The sequence below is a fragment of the Anoplopoma fimbria genome, chromosome 10 (genome assembly GCF_027596085.1).
Source record: "Anoplopoma fimbria isolate UVic2021 breed Golden Eagle Sablefish chromosome 10, Afim_UVic_2022, whole genome shotgun sequence".
Taxonomy (NCBI): domain Eukaryota; kingdom Metazoa; phylum Chordata; class Actinopteri; order Perciformes; family Anoplopomatidae; genus Anoplopoma; species Anoplopoma fimbria.
In genome coordinates, this window is record NC_072458.1 from 11,847,306 (window position 1) to 11,870,107 (window position 22,802).

Consider the following 22,802-nt stretch of genomic DNA (forward strand, 5'->3'; position numbering starts at 1 on the left):
CAAGGGGATTTAATGCTGCACACTTATGCAGGGGCATCACCAAATGCCCCTGCATAAGAAATAATGACATTTAAAGAAGCGCACCACCAAACGTCACCTCATCAGAGGTAAAACACATTTCTGCAAATATAAAGCAGTAGGAGACAAGAAGCCAGATAATTATGACTTTTACATGAAGACACCTCTTAACACCAGCTAGCTGAGAGCGGCGGTGGCATGACATCCCTCCCCACATCGGGTCCACCACCTCTAAGGGTCACACCAACCAGAGCCAGCTGATAAGAAGCTGCAGTGTGTCCGGGGCGGCTGTGGTGTAGTGGAGAGCAAGGTAGTTCTCCAATCAGAGGGTCGGTGGTTCGATACCCGGCTTCAGCAGTCGATGTGTCTTTGGGCAAGACACTTAACCCCAAGTTGCTCCCGAAGGCTTGCCATTGGTGTGGACTGGATGTTGCATGAATGTTAGTTAGAGTCTGATGGTGGCACCTTGCATGGTAGCCTGTCATCAGTGTGTGAATGATATGTAATATACTACTGATCGTAAGTCGCTTTGGGTAAAAGCATCTGCTAAATGACTGTAATGTAATGTAATGTAATGTCCTCCAAAGGGCTGGACAGACCCTTAGAGAGCCACCATGTGACCGTTGTCATCGCAAAAAAAACACGCCACACACCACCGCCAGCTGCTGAGAGGTCCAGACCTGACAAGGATAGCAGCAGCCCTGCCTGCAAAAAAAAAAGCCGAATGAGTACACAGCGAAAACCGCAGAGAGTGGCCTATGGAAAACTTTATGAAGATTCTCAGTTCGGCGTGTCAAATGACTGGGTATGCTGCTTGATTTTTATATAGCACTTCCATGAAAGTATGGATAATTATGTGTTCTGTGGCCCTGCAGTCTGTCAGGAGGAAGTGGAGAGCCTTTGCAACAGCTTCAAAGAAAGACGCCCATATATGTAAGCGTTATATTTTTATATACGTCTCATGGTGCAGCGTTTAAAGTTCTGTGTTCCGGCATGTTTTCACCTGTCCTTGTTTCTGCTGCAATCTGAAAGAAACAACCCAGTGGCCTTTAACTGAGCATCCCTCTGGCTTTAACCAGCTGATGAATGGTGCTTTCAGGGTGAAAATGGCAGCAGTTTAAAGTAAAAATGCTCGTGAGGACTATTCTGCTCATAAATCTTGATTTAGAAGATTCATGATGGCTCCATACTAAATGAAGTCAAGGGGAACAGATACTGTAGATAATTCAAATGAATGCACATTAAGTCAGTCATGGACAATGTGGACATAGTTTGAGTTTCTTTTTAGCAGCTGTCTCCCAACAAATCATAGTGTGTTATGTGCGATTGTCATTTGAATCCACTTTTTGTATGTTCCGCCTGGCTCATACTCAGCTGTATGGGATGTTTGTTCAAACCACTGGAGCTTTGCGTTAGTCTCTCGCCTTATTTTACTCATCTCGCCATCATCGAGCCTCCGGGACTCCACTGCCAGCTTCGCCTAATTGGCTTCCTCCACCTCTGTTAAAAACAAACAAAATAAAAAATAAAACGGTGTGAGAGAGGATCCCTCCGCTGGACCCATCGGTTGGTCGGGCGTGTATAGATGCGTCAGAGTGCGGAGGGAGGGGGGGGCGGTGCGCCATCCAGCCTGCAGAGGTGATCCCCGAGTTTAAAAAGCGCAGAAGTCCTCCGTGCGCCGGAGCAGTGCGTCACGGCGACCCAGCAGAGCCAGGATCCCCCCGGCGCAGTCTCAACACGGCCACGAAAAATTGTTTTTTCTAAGAGAACATATATCCTCATCAGACATGATCTTTTTTGAGTTTTAATCATTTGACGCATCTCTTTTGGATTCTTTTTTGATTTTCCGTTTTTGATGCGACTTTTATTGTATCCCTTTTTTTTTTTTTTTTTTTTAGCTTTTGTCATTTTTTCAGTAATTCTTGTTGATACAGCGAGAGAGGATCCGGAGCAACAGCTGTGGACTACATCACAACTCCGCTATATGGATAAAGAGTCGCTCCCAGCTGCACTCAGAGTTTGATCTCAGACGTTTCTCTCTGCGCGAACACGAAGATGAAATCCGCTGAGGAGGGTGAGTTTGACTCTTATTTATTACATCAGCCTTTTACTTTTTATTATCAAAGTTCAGTAAGTTTGTCAATGTGGAATTTATTTAATTTCTCATCATTATTCGACACTGAACGCCCGGATGCTTTGAGTTGTGATGTCATGTTGAATGAAAGCGCCTCAGCTGTGTTCAGCCTCGGTGCGTCCTACCGTTACTAACAGCATTAAGGCAGAGGTGGAGATATTCAATGTGCGCCGCTCCCTGTAGTTTTTTTTTTTTTTTTTTTTTTTGGCCATGGTGGGCGTGGTTCCACTCATGACTAATAAGTGCTCCCAAAAATAGTCAGAATTGAACCTGCGTTAATGACTGGCATGGCATTGTGGGTAAATGTGCCAGCCCCCCTTAGGCTACCTGTTAGGCTAATTCACACAGCAGTCTAATTATAGAAAACAAATATCTCAGTGCTACTGTGTGGCAAGCAGCATTAAAAGTCAAGCACCGTTTTTTCTTTTTTCATTGCGAGGAGTCATATGATGCCCCCGCTGATGTCATCGTCTTTACGCTGGGGCCCCTAATTCTCTTTAATTTACTGCAGACAGGAGCTGCGGTGACTGCAGGCTGTCTGTCTGCAGCAGACGTCTCCATCGGCATCAGTGTGATTCCACTGTGGTCACATTCAGCCAGCCTCGTGCACCGTACAACCACAGCTCCCGGGTTCCCATGTCCCCCCCCCCCTCTCCCTCTCCTCTGTCCCCTGGTTGTGACCTCAGCCTTCGCCACAGACGGGCAGAGTTTCATGTGACCCAGCGGGAGCGTTTGGCACAAGACCACAAGCTCTCCCCTCTGCCCCGGCTGGGTGTACCTTTTACAACACGCAAATAAACCAATCACACTCCTGTGTTTATCTTTCGATGGCCGTTGGAACACGAATCACGCTAACAAAAGCATTAAGTGTGTGTTTTCGTCCTGTTACTCTTTATTGGCTGCAGCATGTGCATTAAGTGGCATACATCTGGCAATGTGGAGTGGAAAAAGCCCCCACCTGGTTTGGCCTTTGGTTATTTTTAGACTGGGGTTATTTTTGGCACCTTTATTCGCGTCTAGCACCTTTTTATTATTCGAGCCTCTCAGAGATGTTTTTGTGTCACTGGTCCTTAGTGCGTTTGGGGATCCCCACTAGATGAGGTGTTACGCTTTAACAAGCATGCAATCGGGGAAATAGCTCGGGCAGCAGACGTTACTTTGCCGTTACTTTGCCATTATGGCCGACACGTCTGCTCCGCAGCAGCTCTCATAAGACTCAACTTGGCAACTGCCTCTCTATCAGTGAAGGGAAAGTATGTTTGATTATCATGGTAACAGAGTCTGTTTGCTTTCCAGAGGCATACGGCTACACGCCAAATGTCAGTCTCTCCCTCCCACTGGGCAACCCATGTCTTCCCTCCCAGTACCACAGCCTCCAGGCCAGCCCCACCATATCCGTCTCCATCACCGAGCCTCACGGTTACGACGACCAGGACGACATGAGAGCAGCCGGCTACTATTCATCCTCCCGCCCGAACGGGGCCCCGACCCTGGAGAGTCCTCGCATCGAGATAACCGCCTACGGTCAGTTTCCCGAGGACGAGGTGGAGAAGAGCAACCTACCCGTCGGCAAGCGCGTCAACTCCATAGTGACGCTGACCCTCCCGAGCGTCGACGGCTACCGTGACCCCAGCTGCCTTAGCCCGGCCAGCAGCATCTCGTCTCGCAGCTGCCACTCCGACGCCTCCTCCTACGAATCGAGCTTCTCCTACAACTACGACAACTCGCCCCAGAACTCCCCCTGGCAGTCGCCCTCTGTGTCGCCCAAGGGCTCAACCCTCACCCTGCCGGGAGACGGCTGCACCTCTGCCGGCTCCCCCGCCACTCCCCCTCCACCTCTCCGCGCACAAGCGTGACAGAAGATACCTGGATGGGACAGCGAGGCTCCAGGCCCAACTCCCCATGCGGTGCGAAGAGGAAGTATAGCTTCAACGGCAGCGGGGGGCCCCAAAAGCACTATCCATACTCGCCCAACCTCTCGCCCGGACTGTCACCGCAGACATCCCCTCGCCTCAGTATCACGGAGGAGACCTGGCTGCCGAACACCAACCAGTACACCAACTCGGCCATCTTGGCGGCCATCAACGCCCTGACCACAGATGGGGTGGTTGACCTAGGGGAGGGAATCCCCATCAAAGCCCGTAAAACCAGCATGGAGCACAGCCCCACGATCAGCCTGAAGTTGGAGCCTGGAGGCGAGGGGCTGAGTCCAGGGGAGCTCTGTCAGGACGACCACCCCTCCAACCGCCTGCCGTTAAAGAAGGAGGGCTACTGTGGCGGTTTCCTGGATGTGCCACAGCACCCATACTCCTGGTCCAAGCCAAAGCAGTATGTCAGGTAAGAAAATAATGAGTTACAGATGAGGATTGCCATCCAGAGCAAGGTCCGTTCAAACCTGAAATAAAGCCTGAAGGGGATAACTTTTGTGTTATCGCTGTGCTCACATTCTGCACATTCTACCTTGATAAGCGCATCTAAAATAAGCCTTCCTCGCTAAGTTGTCATGTTTGACATGTTTTGGCCCCCGACAGCCCATCCCTTCCTGCTCTCGACTGGCAGCTGCCGTCCACCTCGGGGCCGTACAGCCTGCAGATTGACGTGCAGCCCAAGTCCCACCACCGAGCCCACTACGAGACAGAGGGTAGCAGGGGAGCGGTGAAGGCTCTGGCGGGAGGACACCCAGTCGTTCAGGTCTGCCAAACCAGTGCTTCCTAACTTCTTTGTCTGGTGATGTCTTCAAGCTAAAGCAGCGTCTCCATCTAGGCACCTTATTGCAGGTTGCATATTTCTTGATTTTCTTGTCTTTTGAGAGTTTAAATAATCAAGTATTTCTCTAGAAAAAAGCAAAAATACCCTAAAAAACCAACACAGTGTTCCCATTCATCATATTGCAGTTCCTCACAGTTATATTATGGCCCCCTTAGGGGCCCAAACCCCATGTTGAGAACCAGTGAACTAGACTGTTTGGTCTCCTGTGACAATTAGAGCAACACACGGTGCAGCCATTAGACCTATTTTCACTCATTCTTCTCCTTACCTCATCACTTCTCGACACTTTCCCACCCAACGTTTTTTCTTTTTAAATTTTTTACCTCTTGTGTTGAAATAGATTGGCGCGACATGTGTTTCATAGCCTGGCTGTTATGTTATTCAAAGATGTCACATTTCTGAATGGAATACCATAGGTATGCTATTAGGCAGACCAGTCCACTCAGTCAGTTCCTGTCCAGACGAGGGTGACTCAGACTTTTCCATTGCGTTGTCGAGTGCAGCGCAGACAGATCACAAAGTGATGTAGCATGGCCAGTAAGAGCTTAGTCATGTGCTTTAACCACAGTAGTCACAGTGGTCGAGCCTAAAGGGAAAAAAATGTGGACAACTGCAGATATGTTTTGGTTTTAAACCCATCTGGTCCCCCGACCATTACTCCACACTGCTGACCTCAGTCTCTGAATAAATAAAGGGCCTACAGCACGGAGTCGGACAAAGTGAGCGGAGAGCCAGGCTGTCGGTTTAATTAATACCTTTTGACATTTTTTAAATACATTGCAATAAGTCTACAAGTTAACCAGACATTTGTTACATATGGGGCAGAGTTTTCTGTGTTCGCCCTTCACTTTTAATAAAAACGTCTTTTTAGCGTAAGTAGCAGTTAGCTAATCTTGCCCCTTTAGTTTGAATGGGGGATGCTAACACTGCTCAGCAGCCATTTTAAGGACAATCTGCTGTGCCACAATTCTGTACTGCATACTCACTATGAGCAGATTTTGAGAAAGTAAAGAAAGTGACCAATTTAACAAAACTCACAAGAGAATACTATTTCTCTAGCTAGTACTCTACACCAGTGAGATGAAATTAGCGACTAGCTAGTGAACATAGTGGAGCATTAAGCAGCTAAAGGCACACAGATTTCCCTCAAGAGTAGGTGGAAACCAAAACAGAGTTTGAAGGAGAGTGAATATTCGACTTCTATTCATCAGGTGGCAACACCAAATTATGCTTATGTTGTTTTGTATGTGCGCGATGTGTGAATAAGTCATTGTTTAGCTTGTTGCAATTCCCCCACAACCTTGTATTCTTAATTAGCCTACATTTTCAGGGACACACATTTTCTCCTTAATGTTACAAAACCACTCTGTAAGGTTTCATTAAAGATCATAGTTTGAGTTCAAATTAGTAAGTTTGTAGCGTAGCGTACGTTACTTAAGTAAAGTATGCCACGTAGGTTAACTAGTCCAAATAAGTCAACGCTGACTTTTCATTTCACACGCGACACAAACAATGCTCTCCTGGGTGAAAGTTCTGTGTTTGTTACGCAGGTTATGATTAGTTCACTCAATTATATATATGTATGTATATAATTGTGTGAACAAATCTGTTGCCTGATGGTCGTTCTTTTAACATCATTGCATAACCTTAACAAACATTTATAAAAAGGAACCCTTAAATTTGTTATTGAAGACTTGTGACATACTGCGCAACACATTATAGTTAAGTACGCTAATAATAGTAATGAGGTAAAATTGCTGATAGTATTTGCCCGGTGCAGATGTGAAGCTCTAGGAAGATCATGGAAAACCATACAATAAATGTAATAAAATCTGCTTTTGTATTCAGTTGAGGAATATGACAGTTAGAAACTGACACATGCTGCACCGTCCAGCACATTGCACATCCAGCCACACATCTGTACAGGACGCTGGCGTGTTTGTCCATGAGAAGGTGCTAATGATTTAATGACAGGGGTCTGGGTTCACCCCCGGCTGAAAAACAGAGTGTGTGTTCTCTTTTAAAACCAAACCTCCCCCCCTTACTTTTCTGCCAGCTACCAACCCCAACCACACAGACTTCCCTTTGTTTAGGAAAGTTCTCCGTGTGTGCGGCTGACATCATTGCGCGCTGCGTCCTGCGGAGGCGGCAGCATACTCAAAAACCACACACGTTTCTGGCAGGCTCCGATGGAGATGTTGGAGAGAGCCTTTTCGGATGAGACCGCCCCATCTCTGTGACTTCCTGATTACATGGTGCACACGGCGCTGCAAGCCTCTGTCTGTGGACCCTGGCTGAGGAAGCCGCTCCTCTGACTCAAAACCCTGCCCTGAGTTTATTCTGGAAGCCCCTGTTCTGTGTGGTACACTGTTTTTTCTTTTCTTCCCCCCCTTCACGTCCAGCATCCAGCGCAGCTATTTTCTGTTCTTTCTCAACGCCATCACCGCTGCTTCCCTCAACCACACCCGCCCTTATGCCAGCAGCAGACTGAAGTATGCCCCTCTGAAGTGCTGTGTGCAGCCCTCACCGCAGTTAATGCTCAGATTTTCATGCTGCACTTTGGTGGAGAGGAAATACCCCCTATTCATGTCTGTGAGGTCTTCTTCTTTTTCCCTAGCTTTCACAATCAGCCTATCGCCTAAAAAAAGAGCTGTTTTCTAGTGCATTTTTGTAGATTAATACTCAGGAGTCATGCGCCTTTTCTTGGCCTCCATCAGATTTAGATTTCCAAGTGTCATTAATGAAAATCATGTGAAGCAAAAGGCGTGACGGGATGAGCTACCTCTCTCTCTCCCACTCTCTCTCTCGCTCTCTCTCGACAAAGCCCATATATGTGTGTGTGTTTGTGTGTGTTATCATCCTTCTAGAGCTGGGAGGGTCTATGATAGGAGAGGAGAGGGAGCCTCGGTGGCCCTCACCCCTCTCTCCTCCTCTCTGGTGCCTTGTGCAGCTGGAGTCTCAGCATTCCTCTTGTGGGTGATAATATGAACTAGGGAGGGAAGGCTGCTTTCGCCAATGTCAGACTGCCAGAAGGCTTCACATGAAGTGGTACCGCGCTGATTTTATTGCATCGACAAATCACAACTGTTGTCGGCTGCAGCTTATTTATAAAAGAGTGTTTTCTGATTTCAGAATTGCCACTGAGATAATATCATGTCTTAAAATGATAGACGGTAATGCTAAAGCGATTGCAGACGTCTCCACACACATTTTTTTTAAAGTTTTGGAAACAATCAGGAAGTAGCTGAAATCAATCAGAGGACGTTTATCGACCGTGATTATATATATTTGCTTAGAATGTCTTGCTGATAATAATTCAGAGCAGATAATCAGCAATCTGTTTGTAATCTCTGTTTTGAGAGTAACCGTGTGAGCGGGCTTCCTCACTTCTTCACTTCCTGCTGCCTAAATAAACAGCATTGCTAGGCAGCAACCCATTTCCTTACACAAATACACGGGGCTGTTGCAGGCTCTTAACCCCGACAGGGATCCTCCTCTAAATCACATGTTGTGCCTCCCACCGGTCTGGGCCTTTCACTCTCATTGTGGGCGCTCCTCGCCTCGAGTGCTCTCTCCTTATGTGAGCGCAAGCTGCGGTCGTGACTTCAACATTTCCCTGTCGGTCGCCTCAGCTGACAATCTCATCTACATCTGCTTCTATGACGCTTTGATACGTGGATGTTAACATATGGCACATATCTTCCATTTTTCTTGCCACACACAAGTTTTTAATCATGAAGTCAGATTATTTCAGTTTATTCTAATCGGCCTACGCTTTAGCTAAAGTTACAGTAAGAAAACAATTCTTTATGTTTTTGTTATTATGTTTATTTCAAAGTTATTATTTCATGAATTTGAACATTAACTTCTCAAATTTGGATGGAACAATATTATTACTTTACCCAGTCTGTCCAACAATAGCAGTTCCTCCTATTCAGACTCATGGACACACTGGGAATGAAAAATTGACTTTTTGATCCCTAATAACTTTAAAAAAAAAAATAAAGCTGAAAAAAATGAAAGCTGAAACAAAACTAAAGCATTACATTTTTAAAACATTATTAATATATTATTATTACATCGGTCTTTATAATGGAATGTGCTAAAACACAAGTGGTTTATTTATGTGTTAGGTAGCAGCTTTTTAACAGTGTCTCCATATTTCATCTCTTCAATAAAAAAAATATCTTTGTTCACATACCTGGTTGATTGATGACAATTAATTTTAAAGAACAACGATTGAAAACTGATTCACAGATGTAACACAATAAGCTCCTCCATCTTTAATATGAAAACTATGGACTTCTGCTTTAACCACCAAAAAACATGAAATGTGAACAAGTTGTCCATAAGATCTCTACATTTAATGCATTTAATTATTTAGCACACTCCTATATCTGGCCCCCTGTAATTTTTAATAATACACTTTGTGTTTCTTTCAATAGTTTTGATGTCAATATGTCAAGTATTCTGCTCTTATTCCTGTATGCACTGTATGGATACCATACACAACTCTCACACAGCGTGTCAGTGGTCGCTGCTCTGCTCAGGTTTCAGTCTGGGTTTGGGCTTTGTGCCGGCACCATGCAGTTTGGGTGGTTGAGGTCATCATGGCAGGAGGCCTCCCGTCAAGCAACACCTACGGAGGTCTGGGAGTGCTTTAAAAGCTCCGGGTCGAATCCGCCAGCCACAGCGAGCAGCACTTCTGGGCCGACTCCAACTCCATCGGGGCGGGATCCTTTTACTGATAAGAATCAGAGCAGCATGGTTTTCCTTGACCCACATTGGCCGGGGCTCTGTGGGACTGACGTGACTTAGACCTTTCTGAAACACTAGCTTAGTCTTGTCACAAATCACAAGGCTGCTCGCTGTGGGTGGTTTTCACTGGCCGTGAGGTTCAGCTACTGAAGGATCAACATCTTGGCAGGCCTGACATTAACTGATGGAGGAAGTGTACACAGGCCATTGATGAAATGGGTGATTACAAGATCCTAAATGGGCGCTTTGTTTGAAAACCATCCTGCTGAGGGCCTGACCTCTGGAAGACCTATGTTCTTCCTTAAAAGCATGTAAGTGGAAGTGTTTTCTTTTCTGGGGAGGACGTGAGGGCTTAACCGCAACTGTGCCTTTTCTTTCTTTTCTCCGCTCTCAGCTCCACGGCTACATGGAGAGCGAGCCTCTGACCCTGCAGCTGTTCATCGGTACGGCTGACGACAGGCTGCTGAGGCCCCACGCCTTCTACCAGGTCCACCGCATCACCGGGAAGACGGTGTCCACCCCGAGCCACGAGGCCCTGCACAACAACAACACCAAGATCCTGGAGATCCCGCTGCTGCCAGAGAACAACATGCGGGCCATGTAAGTATCAGAGGCAGTACCCATCCAGAGAGGCGTCTACAGCAGGTTCAGACTGGCATAGATGGGGGGGGGGTTAAACTCTTTAGCAGCTGGAGATATTTCTAAGTCGTCTGGGGAGAATCCAAGTCACGTCTCATGAAATTTAAGACTTGTTTCTGACGACATATCTCGTTTCATTCCACTATTGACGTGGAATTGTCTTTAACTTGAAAATCCACGTCAAGTCTTGAGTCATTTGAGAAGTCCAAGTCAGGTGTGAAGTCAGTCGAGACCAGGCGGCAACTTCCGGTTCTGAAGAGGGAAGCCAATAAGTGTCTTAAACTTGCATTCTTTCTAATGTCCATCAGGGGGCGACTCCTCTGGTTGCTAAAAGAAGTCTGATTGTTTCGAAGTCTATGAGAAAATGACTTTACTTCTCTCTTGATTTATTCCCTCAGTAAACATTGTAAACATGAATTTATGGTCTCAATCTGTAGTTTCAAGACCTTTTCAATACAGCATGATGTTCATTTAGTAGATTATGGTCCCATTTAGAGTAAAAGAGACCATAAATCGGAGTACGCTTTATGGTTGTACTCCGATTACGACTTGTCTAAAGCCTTGCCTTTAGACAAGTTGTAAAGGCAAGGCTTATATGCAGTTTTTGGTCAAGACCAGTCGTAAAGGCAAGTCCAAGTCAAATCAAGGGTCTCCAAGACTGCAGTTACGTGAGCCATTGAGTGCAGGAGGATGGCATCCTCCTCCCTCGGATACCATCTTTACCATTATAACACTACTTTAGGAGCAACATTATTCAGACGATGGCTCACGATACCGCATTTTCACAAGCGTTTCGGTGAAATACAGGGGCCTTCATGTAACGTAAAAACGTTAACAGTTCTCTCGAGAGCCAGTGTTTTGGTTTGTTCGTTCTGGGCTACTGTAGAAACATGGCGGTGCAACGTGTTGAACTCTGGGAAGACGACCCTCTCCCTATGTAGATACCAGCGACTCATTTTACGCTAAAGAAAACACAGCAATTCTTAGTTTCAGATGATTATACACTAATGAAACATAGTTATAAATATTATATTCCATTTCTGCCAATAGGATCAATAGGACATTTTCTATAAAAGGCTAACAATCTGGAGATATGAAGTTTGCTCCGGATGTTCAGTATTCTGTGTGTGTGCGCCTGTTTGGGTTGTGAAAGTGTTGCGTGTGGCTTTCCCATTTTTCTAAGCCTCCGAGATCAGATTACTGGGGAAGCTCTGGGCTGCTAACAGGGGTTTCTGTCTGCTAGCATCAGCACTTTCTCTGCGTTTTAATGGATGTAACACATAAGCTTCCCTTCCACGCTGCCTTCACCTCGGGATACGGTTTCTCTCTTCTCACTGGGGACATGCCTCAGAGTACAGGCAAGGGATTTACGGGAGATTTATTCCTTTTGACATGTGTGACATATAGATGTTTTAGTATGTGGTATAGAGACAGGCATTATTATATTTCTGAAATAGTTATTCAAGCGGGGGAAATTAAATCATGAATCAACATCAGTTAGCCAACATGAAGCCACAAACGGTTGGTCAACTTGGTATGCCTCCAATTAACTCTTAATTAATAAATAAAATGATAGCATTTCTTTCTCAGACTCTGTCTCAGGCACTGAACAGGGACGCCTCAGTTAGTGCTTTTGTACTCAGTTTGCATGCGTAGGCAGAGAGCTGAGCAGCTGGGGTTCTTAGCATCAACACCTGATTGCTTCGCCAGTGCAGTCTGGCTAGAAGAATGTTAGGGAGTGTTCAAATGTGTGTAAAAGTTGACATTTACTAGGCTTTGAGGAATGCAGCATCAAGTAGCATGGCGATGGAAAAGCCAGAGAGCGTTTTTTGGAGAAGCTCGAGGTATTTTAAGTGTGAAACAGTTAGATGGGTGCAGTGCAGACAGAGAGGGAAGAGGAGGAGGAGGATGGGGGGCTTTTATTAAGTGTCTGATGAAGACTTTGACACTGTAAAAGAAACCATTACAGAGGTTGTAAGATTTGTGGAAGGGGAACAGTATTTCAGCAACCATCTCTTGTGGGCCATAACAAAGATATTCCTGGTGTGATTAATGTTGTTTCTGTAGGATTTGAATTTCACCCAAGAGTGGGTGCACTGAGGTGAAAAAGCTCTGTCGGGGGTGGTGGTGTTAATCTTCTGTCGACATGACTGCAGCCTCTGTCAGGGCTGCACTGATGGAGTCCAGAGAGCAAAAATCCCTCTTGATTTGGCTGCAATAGTGTATCAATCACGGCCTGATTAGCTGTGAGAGTGTGTATGTCATTCATTCACGTGATGATTTGCCTTGTGGATTGACAGACTTTGGCAAACTCTCCTTCTTTTGTCTCTTCACAAACACAGAATCGACTGCGCAGGGATCTTGAAGCTGCGCAACTCTGACATCGAGCTGAGGAAGGGGGAGACGGACATCGGGCGCAAGAACACGCGCGTGAGGATGGTCTTCAGAGTTCACATCAACCAGGCCACGGGCAGAACGGTGTCCTTGCAGGTTTCATCCAACCCCATTGAGTGCTGTGAGTTCATCTCATGTTTGTTTTTTTGATGAAATTGTCACTCCTTAGTTCTCTAATGCATTTTATATATTTTTCTAATGCCTCTCATAAATTTATCCAATATATTTAATATTTTTCTTCAATGCCTTTTTATATTTTTTATCAAATGCATTTTATATATTTATCTAATGTCTTTTATATATTTATCTATAATTTATCTAACATCTTTTATATATTTATCTAACGTCTTCCATATATTTATCTAATGCCTTTTATGAATTTAGGAGAAATGAACAGACACAAGTAGACAAAGTAGTAAAATAACCATCTAAATGTGTATTTTGGATGTTTTCTTTCAACTGTTCAGAAAGAGTACATGTTATGGAAGCAAAATAAAACAAAATCTCTAAATTGACCAGTGCATGAAAAAACTATTTCCCCTGTACATCTTAATCGCTGGATCAAAAGATAAACACTAGAATAACCCGTAGAAATAGTAATCATTGGATGCAGCCCTGTAACTAGTGGTGCATATGATAGTGATCAACATTTGAACTCGACAGTGTTTGACCGGGTAAAGTCAATGTAGGCCTCGCTCGATAAACTCTATCGACTCTCTGCACTGCTCCAGAGTTGACCTTTTTCACTGGACCGGGATAAACTCCGGCACATCAACCACCTCATGTGGTTCTGGCAGTGAGGGCGGCCATAGAGATTAAGTCTTATGAGGTAAATGAAAGACAGTAGTTAAACCATGATCTCAGCCCCTTGAAATAGACCATTGTTAGTTTTCTGAATGACTGCCACAGAGCAATTGTTTCTGACCAAAATCCACTCTTGTGTATGAGTGAGGCAGGACAAAACGGAGAGATGTGGGAACGATTGATGCTTTCCAAAAACAGAGAATTAGAGTTTTATCAAAATCAGAGCGCGGGTAGCATCGAATTACTCAAAGATGATCCTCATGTGAGGAAAATATTCAGGTTTCAATGAACCGCTGTTTATGTATCCCGGTCAATCACGAAGGAAATTACAGCTATCTTTCACAAGAAAGAGCGGCCCGAGACATCGGTGCTACATTTAGATGGAAAAAGGTTAGATAGATCATTTCAGAAAAACTGAAAGAAAGCGAGGAATGAGAAGCCAAAAGGTAAGAGGGAGAAGTAAAGAAAAAAAATGGGGAAAGATACTCTTAAAACAAATATGTGGGGGGAAAAAACATTCAGTCTAATTTTAAGGAAAAACACAAATAAACACAACATGGAGCCTCTCTTTACCTCCTCACAAAGAGGCAGCTTAACTCTAACATAAAGAGGTGGAGGCTTTTTACAGCAGAGCCGACTGTGATTCAGCCTGGGCCTGGATGCGCAGGTCTGCATGGGGAGTGGGTGTGTGTAAGCTGAACGATGAGTCCGGTCTCTCCCCCCCCCACAGCCCAGAGATCGGCCCAGGAGCTGCCGCTGGTGGACAAGCGGAGTTTGGAGACGTGTCCTGCGCACGGTGGGGAGAGGATGCTCATCGACGGACACAACTTCCAGCACGACTCCAAGGTGGTGTTTGTGGAAAAGGCTCAAGGTAAAATAGGAGGAGTTCTGGAATCTGAGCGCAGCTGTGCTTGCGTGAGTGTGTGTGTGTGTTTCCCTCTCTGTTTTTGGAGAAACCCCAGGATTGCCTCCTCCTTCCCTCCCTCCCTCCCTTCTCTCCCCCGCCGTCAAAATATCCTCCCTCCTGCCAGAGTGCCACATGTGGAGCACATTAATGCGCTGTATTTTTAACCCAGCAGATTTACATTTGCAGAAGTTTCCATTGCCTGTTCAGCATAGGAATGGATCACAAATGCAGCATGTGTTGTGTGCATGCATGCGTGCGTGCATGTGTGGGTGGCTGTGCACGTGCTGTGGATGCATGAATTTGTGTGTGTGTGTGTGTGTGTGTGTGTGTGTGTGTGTGTGTGTGTGTGTGTGTGTGTGTGTGTGTGTGTGTGTGTGTGTGTGTGTGTGTGTGTGTGTGTGTGTGTGTGCCATGCCTCAGTGTTTGTTTCTCTTTTTCTTACTTTAAGCCGTTTGGTTGGGAGGGAGTGGGGACTGCTCCCAGATGTTGATACCAGGAGGTTTACAAACAGCAATTTCCTTGATTAGCCTCGGCAAAGCTACGTGAGGTACGGTTTGGGCCGAGGCTGAGTGATGTAAACAAGTGTGATCCTATCGGCCCGGTGACTCATTCACAAAAAAAAAAAAAAAAAAAAAAAAAATGAGGGAAGCCTTTTCATTGTTCCACCTGTGAAAGGAAGAATTCAAGGCTGCCCACCCCTCGCCTCGCCGCAACTCCCCCCCCAGCACTGCACAATGGAGTGGTGCGATTGTTTATCAAAACAAGAAGTGATTGAATGAACGGCAGCCTTGTTCCACGTCTTATCAACCCTCTTTAATTAACCCTGATCTCTTCCTGAGTGTTAAACTTCTGTTAACAGACGTAGAACCACACTCTGTAGAGCACAAGTAGCAAAGATGAAGCTCCGGTTAAAACCAAAAAATAAAACTTGACTTCTGTGTTTGTTATTATTCGTAGGCTAGCTCAACAGGGACCCATTGTATCATTAGAAAATCAAATCAAATCCCTTTTCAGTTCCCTATTTCCCTTTCGGTGACATTCAGATCCTCTGTCCATCCCAAAGGTAAAGCCATAAATGTGTAAAAGATATAAATCTTTCTAAGTTGATTACTAAAAATCATCTCCCTTTGATTATTAAGCAAAGCAGATATTTAATTAGAAATACAATATTGTATTTCCTAATTATTCCAATAGTGTATTTTGGAGCAAATAACAACAAGGTCCTGACTTGTTTGCTGAAAAAGATGGTGTAGCTCTATTGCATTCCACTTTACCTGATGTGGAACACTGGGATTTACTTAAAGACATTCAATCATATATATTTTTGCATATTGGTGGAGTCAGATGACGGAAAGCTCAGCTCTAAACATCTTAAACACATCATGTCCAATGGCCAGGGGATCTGATCGGGTTAACTAGCTAGACTCAAGATTATCAGAGAGGTTTGAACTTGAGTTTTTTTCAGTTAGATTGCTATTTTTTCAAAAAATGTAAGGAAGGCTATTATTTGGTATCTTTACATTGAAAACAACTTCAGGTTATAAATAAAGTTAGTAAAGCAAAGTATAAAGTTAATACATTAAATAAAGCTGCTACAGCATAAATGAGCATAAGTAAAAACGTTCCTCAAATCAGTACAAACGAATTGAGTTATTTTAGAATAATGAAAATGTAGAATTATGAAAATGTAGAATTGAACATCTCTCAGGAAATAGTAGTAATGTATATTCATTCCCCAAAAAATCTAAGTCACATTTTTTCCTCTCTTCATTTGACATGCACTCATTTAAAAAGTGAGGTTTTTTTCATTAATTTTATGTTTCAAGGTTAAGGTTTTCAAACTAAGCTTTTTCTGCCTGTCCTGTTTTCATTCAAATTAAACCATTTTTTCTCTTATTAATATTTAGCAGCAGAATCTTTCGTTAGATAAAAACATGCTGTGAATTTTGATTATGATTAAATCTCCAGTCAAACACTTTTTTTCTGAGGTCAAGAATAAACTTTTTTAACTTATTTTTTCCAAAAGGCCGACCCTGCTTGACTTGGTGACAATGACTCTAGCTCTCTAGCTGCCCCTTAAAGTCTAATCCAACCAAGGAGTTAACTTCTGCCTCTGTGAAACAATTAACTCCAACCAAACACACAATTAGTTATCTATCAGCAAAGACAAATAAATGACCAGATATACAACTTAACTTGGCCTGTGTGGGTCAGTAGCTGCTCTGGTTCTAGTTGAGCTCTGAATCCGTCTGTCTTTGGGGCCATGTGCGGGCTCTGGACTGGTGTTGATGGGTGTGCGCCCTTGTTTTTGATGAGGGTTTCCCCGCGTCTGGCACCCGCATCAGATTCCTGGGCAATCCTACCATGGAAACACCCTTAAACCAGGCTTCCACAACACGGCTAATAACCCCCCCTCCTTTCTGCTTCCCTCCATCCTTCCACCACTTAATCCAAACTGCCTCTTCGCCACCAGTTCATTAACTCTGCGAGCTGCGAGCTCCCTATGGATCATACTGGGTCTTCTTTTACAGCTGCTCTCCGTATAAATAGATAGGTAAATAGATACAGTAGACAAGTAGAGGCATCGTTAATCCCTGTGGTGAAATGGCATCGTTGAGGTAATCAGATACAAATATAGCTAGAAGCAAAACAACTAATTTGCATATTTGTGACGACCGAATTTGGAAATTTAATATGCTTTTATTGTTATTTTACCCGTGCCAAAGCAGCGCTCTGAGAAACAGTTTAACGATCAAACTCGTAAATCCAGAGTGGTGGATGTTGTTGCCACTAAGAGCTTAAGCGTTTTAATTTCACCGATGTTCAATTTTCCTGCAAATTTTCCAATAAAGCACTACCGCAAAATAACATTCGCAAAGCTGCCGTAACAGAACATGTGGGCATCGATATATTGGGTGTTTGCATGTGTCCCGTACTTAGAAGCATGTGTGTGTGTGTTTGTGCGTGTGTCAGAATTTCCCCCCCTTCATTATAAGCAGGACGGGTCACCCTTGCCTTAAGAGGCTGCCAACAAACTGAAAATTTCATTTGTTTTGGTTTCTGTTTTAGTGTCTGATGGTCGAAATGAGGTTTCCACTTGTGGGGGGAAACAACACATGGTGTGTGTTTGTTTGTTTGTTTGTTTGTTTGTTTGTTTGTTTGTTTGTTTGTTTGTTTGTTTGTGTGTGTGTGTGTGTGTGTGTGTGTGTGTGTGTGTGTGTGAGTGTGAGAGACAATGAGGCTTCGTATGTCTTTGCACAGTTTCAAATTCATGTTTCTAAGTGTGTTGTTCTTGCTATCTGTGACTCACGCAGAGGGAAATCCCTGTTTCCCCTCCTCAGAGACGCATTCTGTCACCTGCTCCTCAGCCGGAGAGCAACATCTGAAAGCAGTAACTGCACGTCAGCTTTGCTCCATCCCGTCGTTCCGAGCCTCCCGTCTTCCGCCTCAACCCCAGCCCCGGTAGAAATAGCCCGAGATAGCATCGGTTCAGTTGTCACCCCTGGTTACAGCCATCAGTCATAAGAGATTACTGTAAGGTCCTCTGAGCTGCAGACATCAGCCTGTAATCTAAACCGACTCAATCTCTCACCTTGCTTTCATTTGCCCACGGTCGGCCCAGAAGATGCTGTCTCTGATAAGTCACACTCGCTCCATTTGGGGGAAATTAGGCCCTCCTGTCCTTTATTCACCTCTGCTTCTTTTGTGGTTTTAGTGTTCTGGGTTCTGCTGGAGGAGACCTCAGATTTAATTTATCGTCTGAAAGAAAAAGGCTAAAGGTGCCAAAAGGCAAAAAGAAATGAAAGACAGAGTGAATAAGAAAAAGAGTGGGATCTTTTTTTCCCCCCAAAACATCCAAATCTAAATTTATGAAAAAAATTAAAACTGACATGTAGGTCATGATGACAGCAGTGATGTGACACGTGCACTAAAAGGTCAACTTTCAATTAACTGAGAAAAACAGCCCGATGCATTAATCAGATAATCTAATGGGGTGGTCAATGGTTTGTTATGCTGAAGAAGTCAGCATTTTTCTGTTCATCGGAATATGTCAAAATCACCAAATTTGGATAGTGACAATGCAACTACCTTATGATACTAATAAAATGTATTACTATATAGTATATTAAGTGTAGGTGTAGGATAGTATTACACTAAAGTAAGTACAGATCTCTGTTCTCAAGTTTTTTGGTGAGTTAAATTCTAGTATTTTATTTATATGTTAGTTACTTATCAGCAGGTATCGATGTCTGCGCTCATCATACCTGGCATGTTAACTTAGCTAGTCGAGGCTACGACAGCAAAAGACACAAAAAGGAGTCTGCTACATTACAAACAAGCCTGTTTTTTGCTGTTGGCAAAATTAGCATCCAAATGAATTGCACAGTTTATGTGAATTACAGATGCACCTTACTAACCAAGCTATCTTGCTAGCGCTACTGTTAGCTGGTAATTTAGTGTTTTTTTATGATCACATTACCTGGCCTTGCGCTAGTGTTAGCTGGTTACTTAACGTTTGTTATGCTAACGATACCAATCCCCGCCGACCTCGCTTCTCTCCAACTCCACCCTCTCCTCCAAATATGGTTACTTTTACGGTCCATGGTTTAGAACAATGGTTGTGTTTCTGTTTCAGAAACGTGCAGTTATCTGAACGTAATGCACACCATCCAGTCAATTCGGATCCAGTTCTGGCTTATACTTTATAACATGGCCATTGTAGAAAGTGTATGGATATGCTTTGTGCACTTTTGTGTATTACCTCTTATTAATTGCTCTCTTCCTTCCATTCTTTTTGAATTAAGTGTGGATTCCCCACCATGATTGATTATAGCTTAATTTCAGTGGGAGATCCAGAAGGAAATCCTTGCAGAAGAGAAACCCACTTGTGAAAAGAGCACTTTCACATCTGGTCTATTGCACTGGACAGCTGCCTGTTCTGCTGCAGCACTCACTATCACTGTGAATAACCATTTCCCTGCCCCATCACACTTCTTAGCTGTGGGGCAACTGTTGTTATGTTTTTGTCTACTCATCTTCCTCACCTGTCCATCTTTTTGTGAGCACATGAGTTGGAGCATCAAACAGGTAATTGTGTCTAATTGTTGGTCGGAGCAGGCTGCAAAGTAACAGGAACCTGAAAATTGAACTGTGAGAGGATTACCGTGCTGCTGGGCTGCCAGATGGCGTCTGGAATTACCTGTAGAAAATTACAGATAACCATCCTCCTTTAAACCCCATGAAAGCTGTGGCCAATACAACATGTGGTAGCTCGGTTAGCTCCACCAGCGTTAGGCAGTGGTTCTGTTTGGTCGGGGAGGGCGGACAACAAAAATGTCGGATCCATTGCACTCCTAGAACAATGACTTCCACTTGAAGCAGTTCAGTGGTTTGGCTGCCTCTGACACTTCTGAGAACAATGGTCGTTTTCATAAACAAATCAATTACAGCCACATAAACGGGGGATTATGTTTTCATAAATTGCAGTGCATGATTCATAAAAATCGCAGGCTCATTTGAGAAACCCGAGTTGGAGTTTCTCGATGAAAAGCCCTGCTCTTCGTCTAGATGACTTTGTGAAAGTGACAGGCGTAACCTTAGCTGCGAGCTACCCTGCTGCAGAGCGGATTTCAGTATCTCGTCCTCGACTGCTGCCATTTATTAATACCGAGTGTTCCGCGCTGTCTTCGCGGCTGCCCCTTCTGCAGCGCAGCAGCAGCATGCAACTTCCAACGTCCACATCTTTTTCAGGGCGGTAAGAAGGAAGAAGTTTCAGTCATCAGTCGGAGGACAAGGGAACTCTTTCAGCATGCCACATGTGCCCGGCCTGGTTAGAGCATGTGTTTATATTTACTGTACGTTATGAGGGCTTGGGCACACGCCACCCCGCTGTTTCACTCTGGGCACCGAAGTTTCACTCCACCCAACCCCAATTAAGGAGCACAAGGAGCTGTTTGATTCCCTCCATACACCCAACATGACAAATAACTGTATTGTATATTGTTTGATCCCCCTCGGCTGCCATGACTCTGTGCAACACACCGCCGCTGTGCCGTTGACTGCTCTGTGTTATGTCTGTTCTGAGGCAGTAATGATTTGTATAGACCATTGCTAACGAAATGTGAATTGCAAGACTTCTGCGAGGCTGGGACGGCAGCCAAGGCGAGTGGGGCTTGGGCGTTGGGAGAGTTGGAGAGGGGTACTGGGTTTATATGGTCGGGGTGGTTTCGGGGGAGAGGTTTTAGGCTGAGTTGTTTAACTCAGATAATATTGGATATCATCCAGCACAGTGGGCCAGGGAGTCAGAAACCATATTAAGCTGAAAGTGGGTAGGAGGGGAGCTGGAGAGAAACTGCTGCTGAAGTTCTTTCATTGGGATCGGTGCAGGCGCTGTGCAGATGTTGCCCTATAACTCTGGAACATTCTGTGGTTATCAATTACATTCTGTGGTTATCAATTATCCGTTTCGCTCTTTTCAAACAAAGGGCATCCCACGCATTCAAAGCTTTTCAGCTCTCCAGAAGTTTCCTGGCAATAGGTAGCCGGGCAATGAAAACAAAGTGCTAAATTAGACTTTTCTATCTCTGTGTTGATGTGAAAATTATGTGAGCGTGAGAGAGAGAGAGGAACAGACAGGGAGAAACAGAGAGAGACATAGAGGGAGATCTGAAAAACATGTTTACCTCCTGTGGATTGACATCGACTGCAAAGGCTTCCCTTCTGGAGAGGTTCCCAAAGTGAGGAGAGGCAGCGAGAGACAGAGGGGGAGAGGAGAAAGAAGAAACAGACAGAGACTGGCAGACAGAAGCTTTAGTCAAACCATTTTTTAGCATTCATAGAGGAAGAAATTGGTTGAGATTAAGTGGGTGAAGTCAGAGTTCTCTGCTCTGAACTAATATGACTAGAAGTTTTAATCAGTCTTAGAAAAAATGATTACAAAGGAAGTAAGAGGACCCACTGCTTTTTTTTTTTACATTAGAATATGCCTTTACAACATAAAGATACAATACCCATTGGACACTGCGTGCCTTTCTAGAAGGATGTCGTACAACTTCCTGCACGACAAAACTCATATCCTTTTAATTTCTATTGTTTACACATATAGGCTTCCTTGCAACATGATTTTCAAATGTTCTGTTTGATTCTCAGTAACACACACTAGTTCGCCAGATGTCGTGCACCAGTCCACATTGTTCCTGTGGTGCCCAGGATGTGTGGTACTTTTGTTTGAGCTCATATTTGTTTAAGCAAAGTTATCCACATGTTTTCAGTGTTTTGGGGATTCTTCTGAAGGTTAGGTTTTAATGCTGCAGAGTTTGCAGTATGAATTTTTTTAAATGGTCAAGACAGCCTCTTGATTGTCTATCCTCCTTCAGTTGTCTCTTGTATCATTATTGGTACTGGCTACAAACTGGATGATTTGTTGTTTGTTTTGTCCTTTTGGGAGTAGAGGGTTCTATGGAAAGGATAAGGGCCACATGTGAAACATTTATTTGAGTTCTGAGTTAAAGTCAGACTTTTTTTAAAGGGGATATATCAGAAAAAACTGTATTTAGAACCCACAAACTGTGAAATAAAACAACCCAATCTGTTATTTTGTGGCCTGCTTGGATCAGAAAACATGTGATCCACCTTAGTATCAGGTATTATAATGATTTTTTTTTACATTGAGGCATGTAAACATGTTCTTCTAGAAATCCCCCCCCCCAAAAAAAAAAAAAAGTCAGAATCTTATAATTCTGACTTTAAACTTAGATCTCTCTAGAATTATTTACACATGTGGCACCAATCCTCTTTCATTGGGTTTATTCTCTTTAAGCTGATACACAGGATATTGCTTCTTCCTGGAGAGAAGCAGCTAAAACTCCAATCCACTGCTAACAGACAGTGTGGGGAAAGAAAAGAAAGGAAAACAGGTTTCCAGCATAATAGAAGCTGTCAGTGCCAAGCTGCACCTCCTCCGTCTCTGCCACCTCACAACTCCTCTCCATCTGTACCGCGCTGTCTGCTCAATTCAAACGCTCCACTTATCAAACTGCAGACAGCCTGTTGAGCAACGCGGCACATATCGCAGCTCGTTTTCTTCAAGGAAATTAGGCCACAGCTGACCTTTTTTCCTTTAAACGGCTGTTTTCCTTGCAACGAAACGTCATTTTCACAGTCTTTTTATAGGGCTGTTTAATGAGTCAGGAGTCTAAAGATATTGCAATGGTTTCCTTCTGTGTCTAGTAAATTGGTAAAAATATAGCTTTACTGATACCTCACTGGGCAGAATGACAAATCAACCTTGATTTTCTTTTCCTGTTTTCTGACTGCTGAAATGATGCCTGTTTTTTTTGTTGCGTGATGCCTCTTTATTGTGGTGACTTAAGGGAGTAA

The 22,802-nt window shown here is 44.1% G+C and overlaps 1 protein-coding gene across 1 annotated transcript in view; it reads left to right on the forward strand.

The window, feature by feature from the left end:
* The first annotated feature begins 1,988 nt into the window (after positions 1–1,988).
* Positions 1,989–22,802, forward strand: part of nfatc1 (nuclear factor of activated T cells 1) — a 38,240-nt gene continuing 17,426 nt past the window's right edge. The window contains 7 exon segments of the mRNA XM_054606142.1: positions 1,989–2,092; positions 3,449–3,964; positions 3,967–4,489; positions 4,684–4,843; positions 10,074–10,279; positions 12,661–12,833; positions 14,247–14,387. Coding sequence (XP_054462117.1) covers positions 2,074–2,092; positions 3,449–3,964; positions 3,967–4,489; positions 4,684–4,843; positions 10,074–10,279; positions 12,661–12,833; positions 14,247–14,387 — 1,738 coding nt within the window. The 5' untranslated portion in view covers positions 1,989–2,073.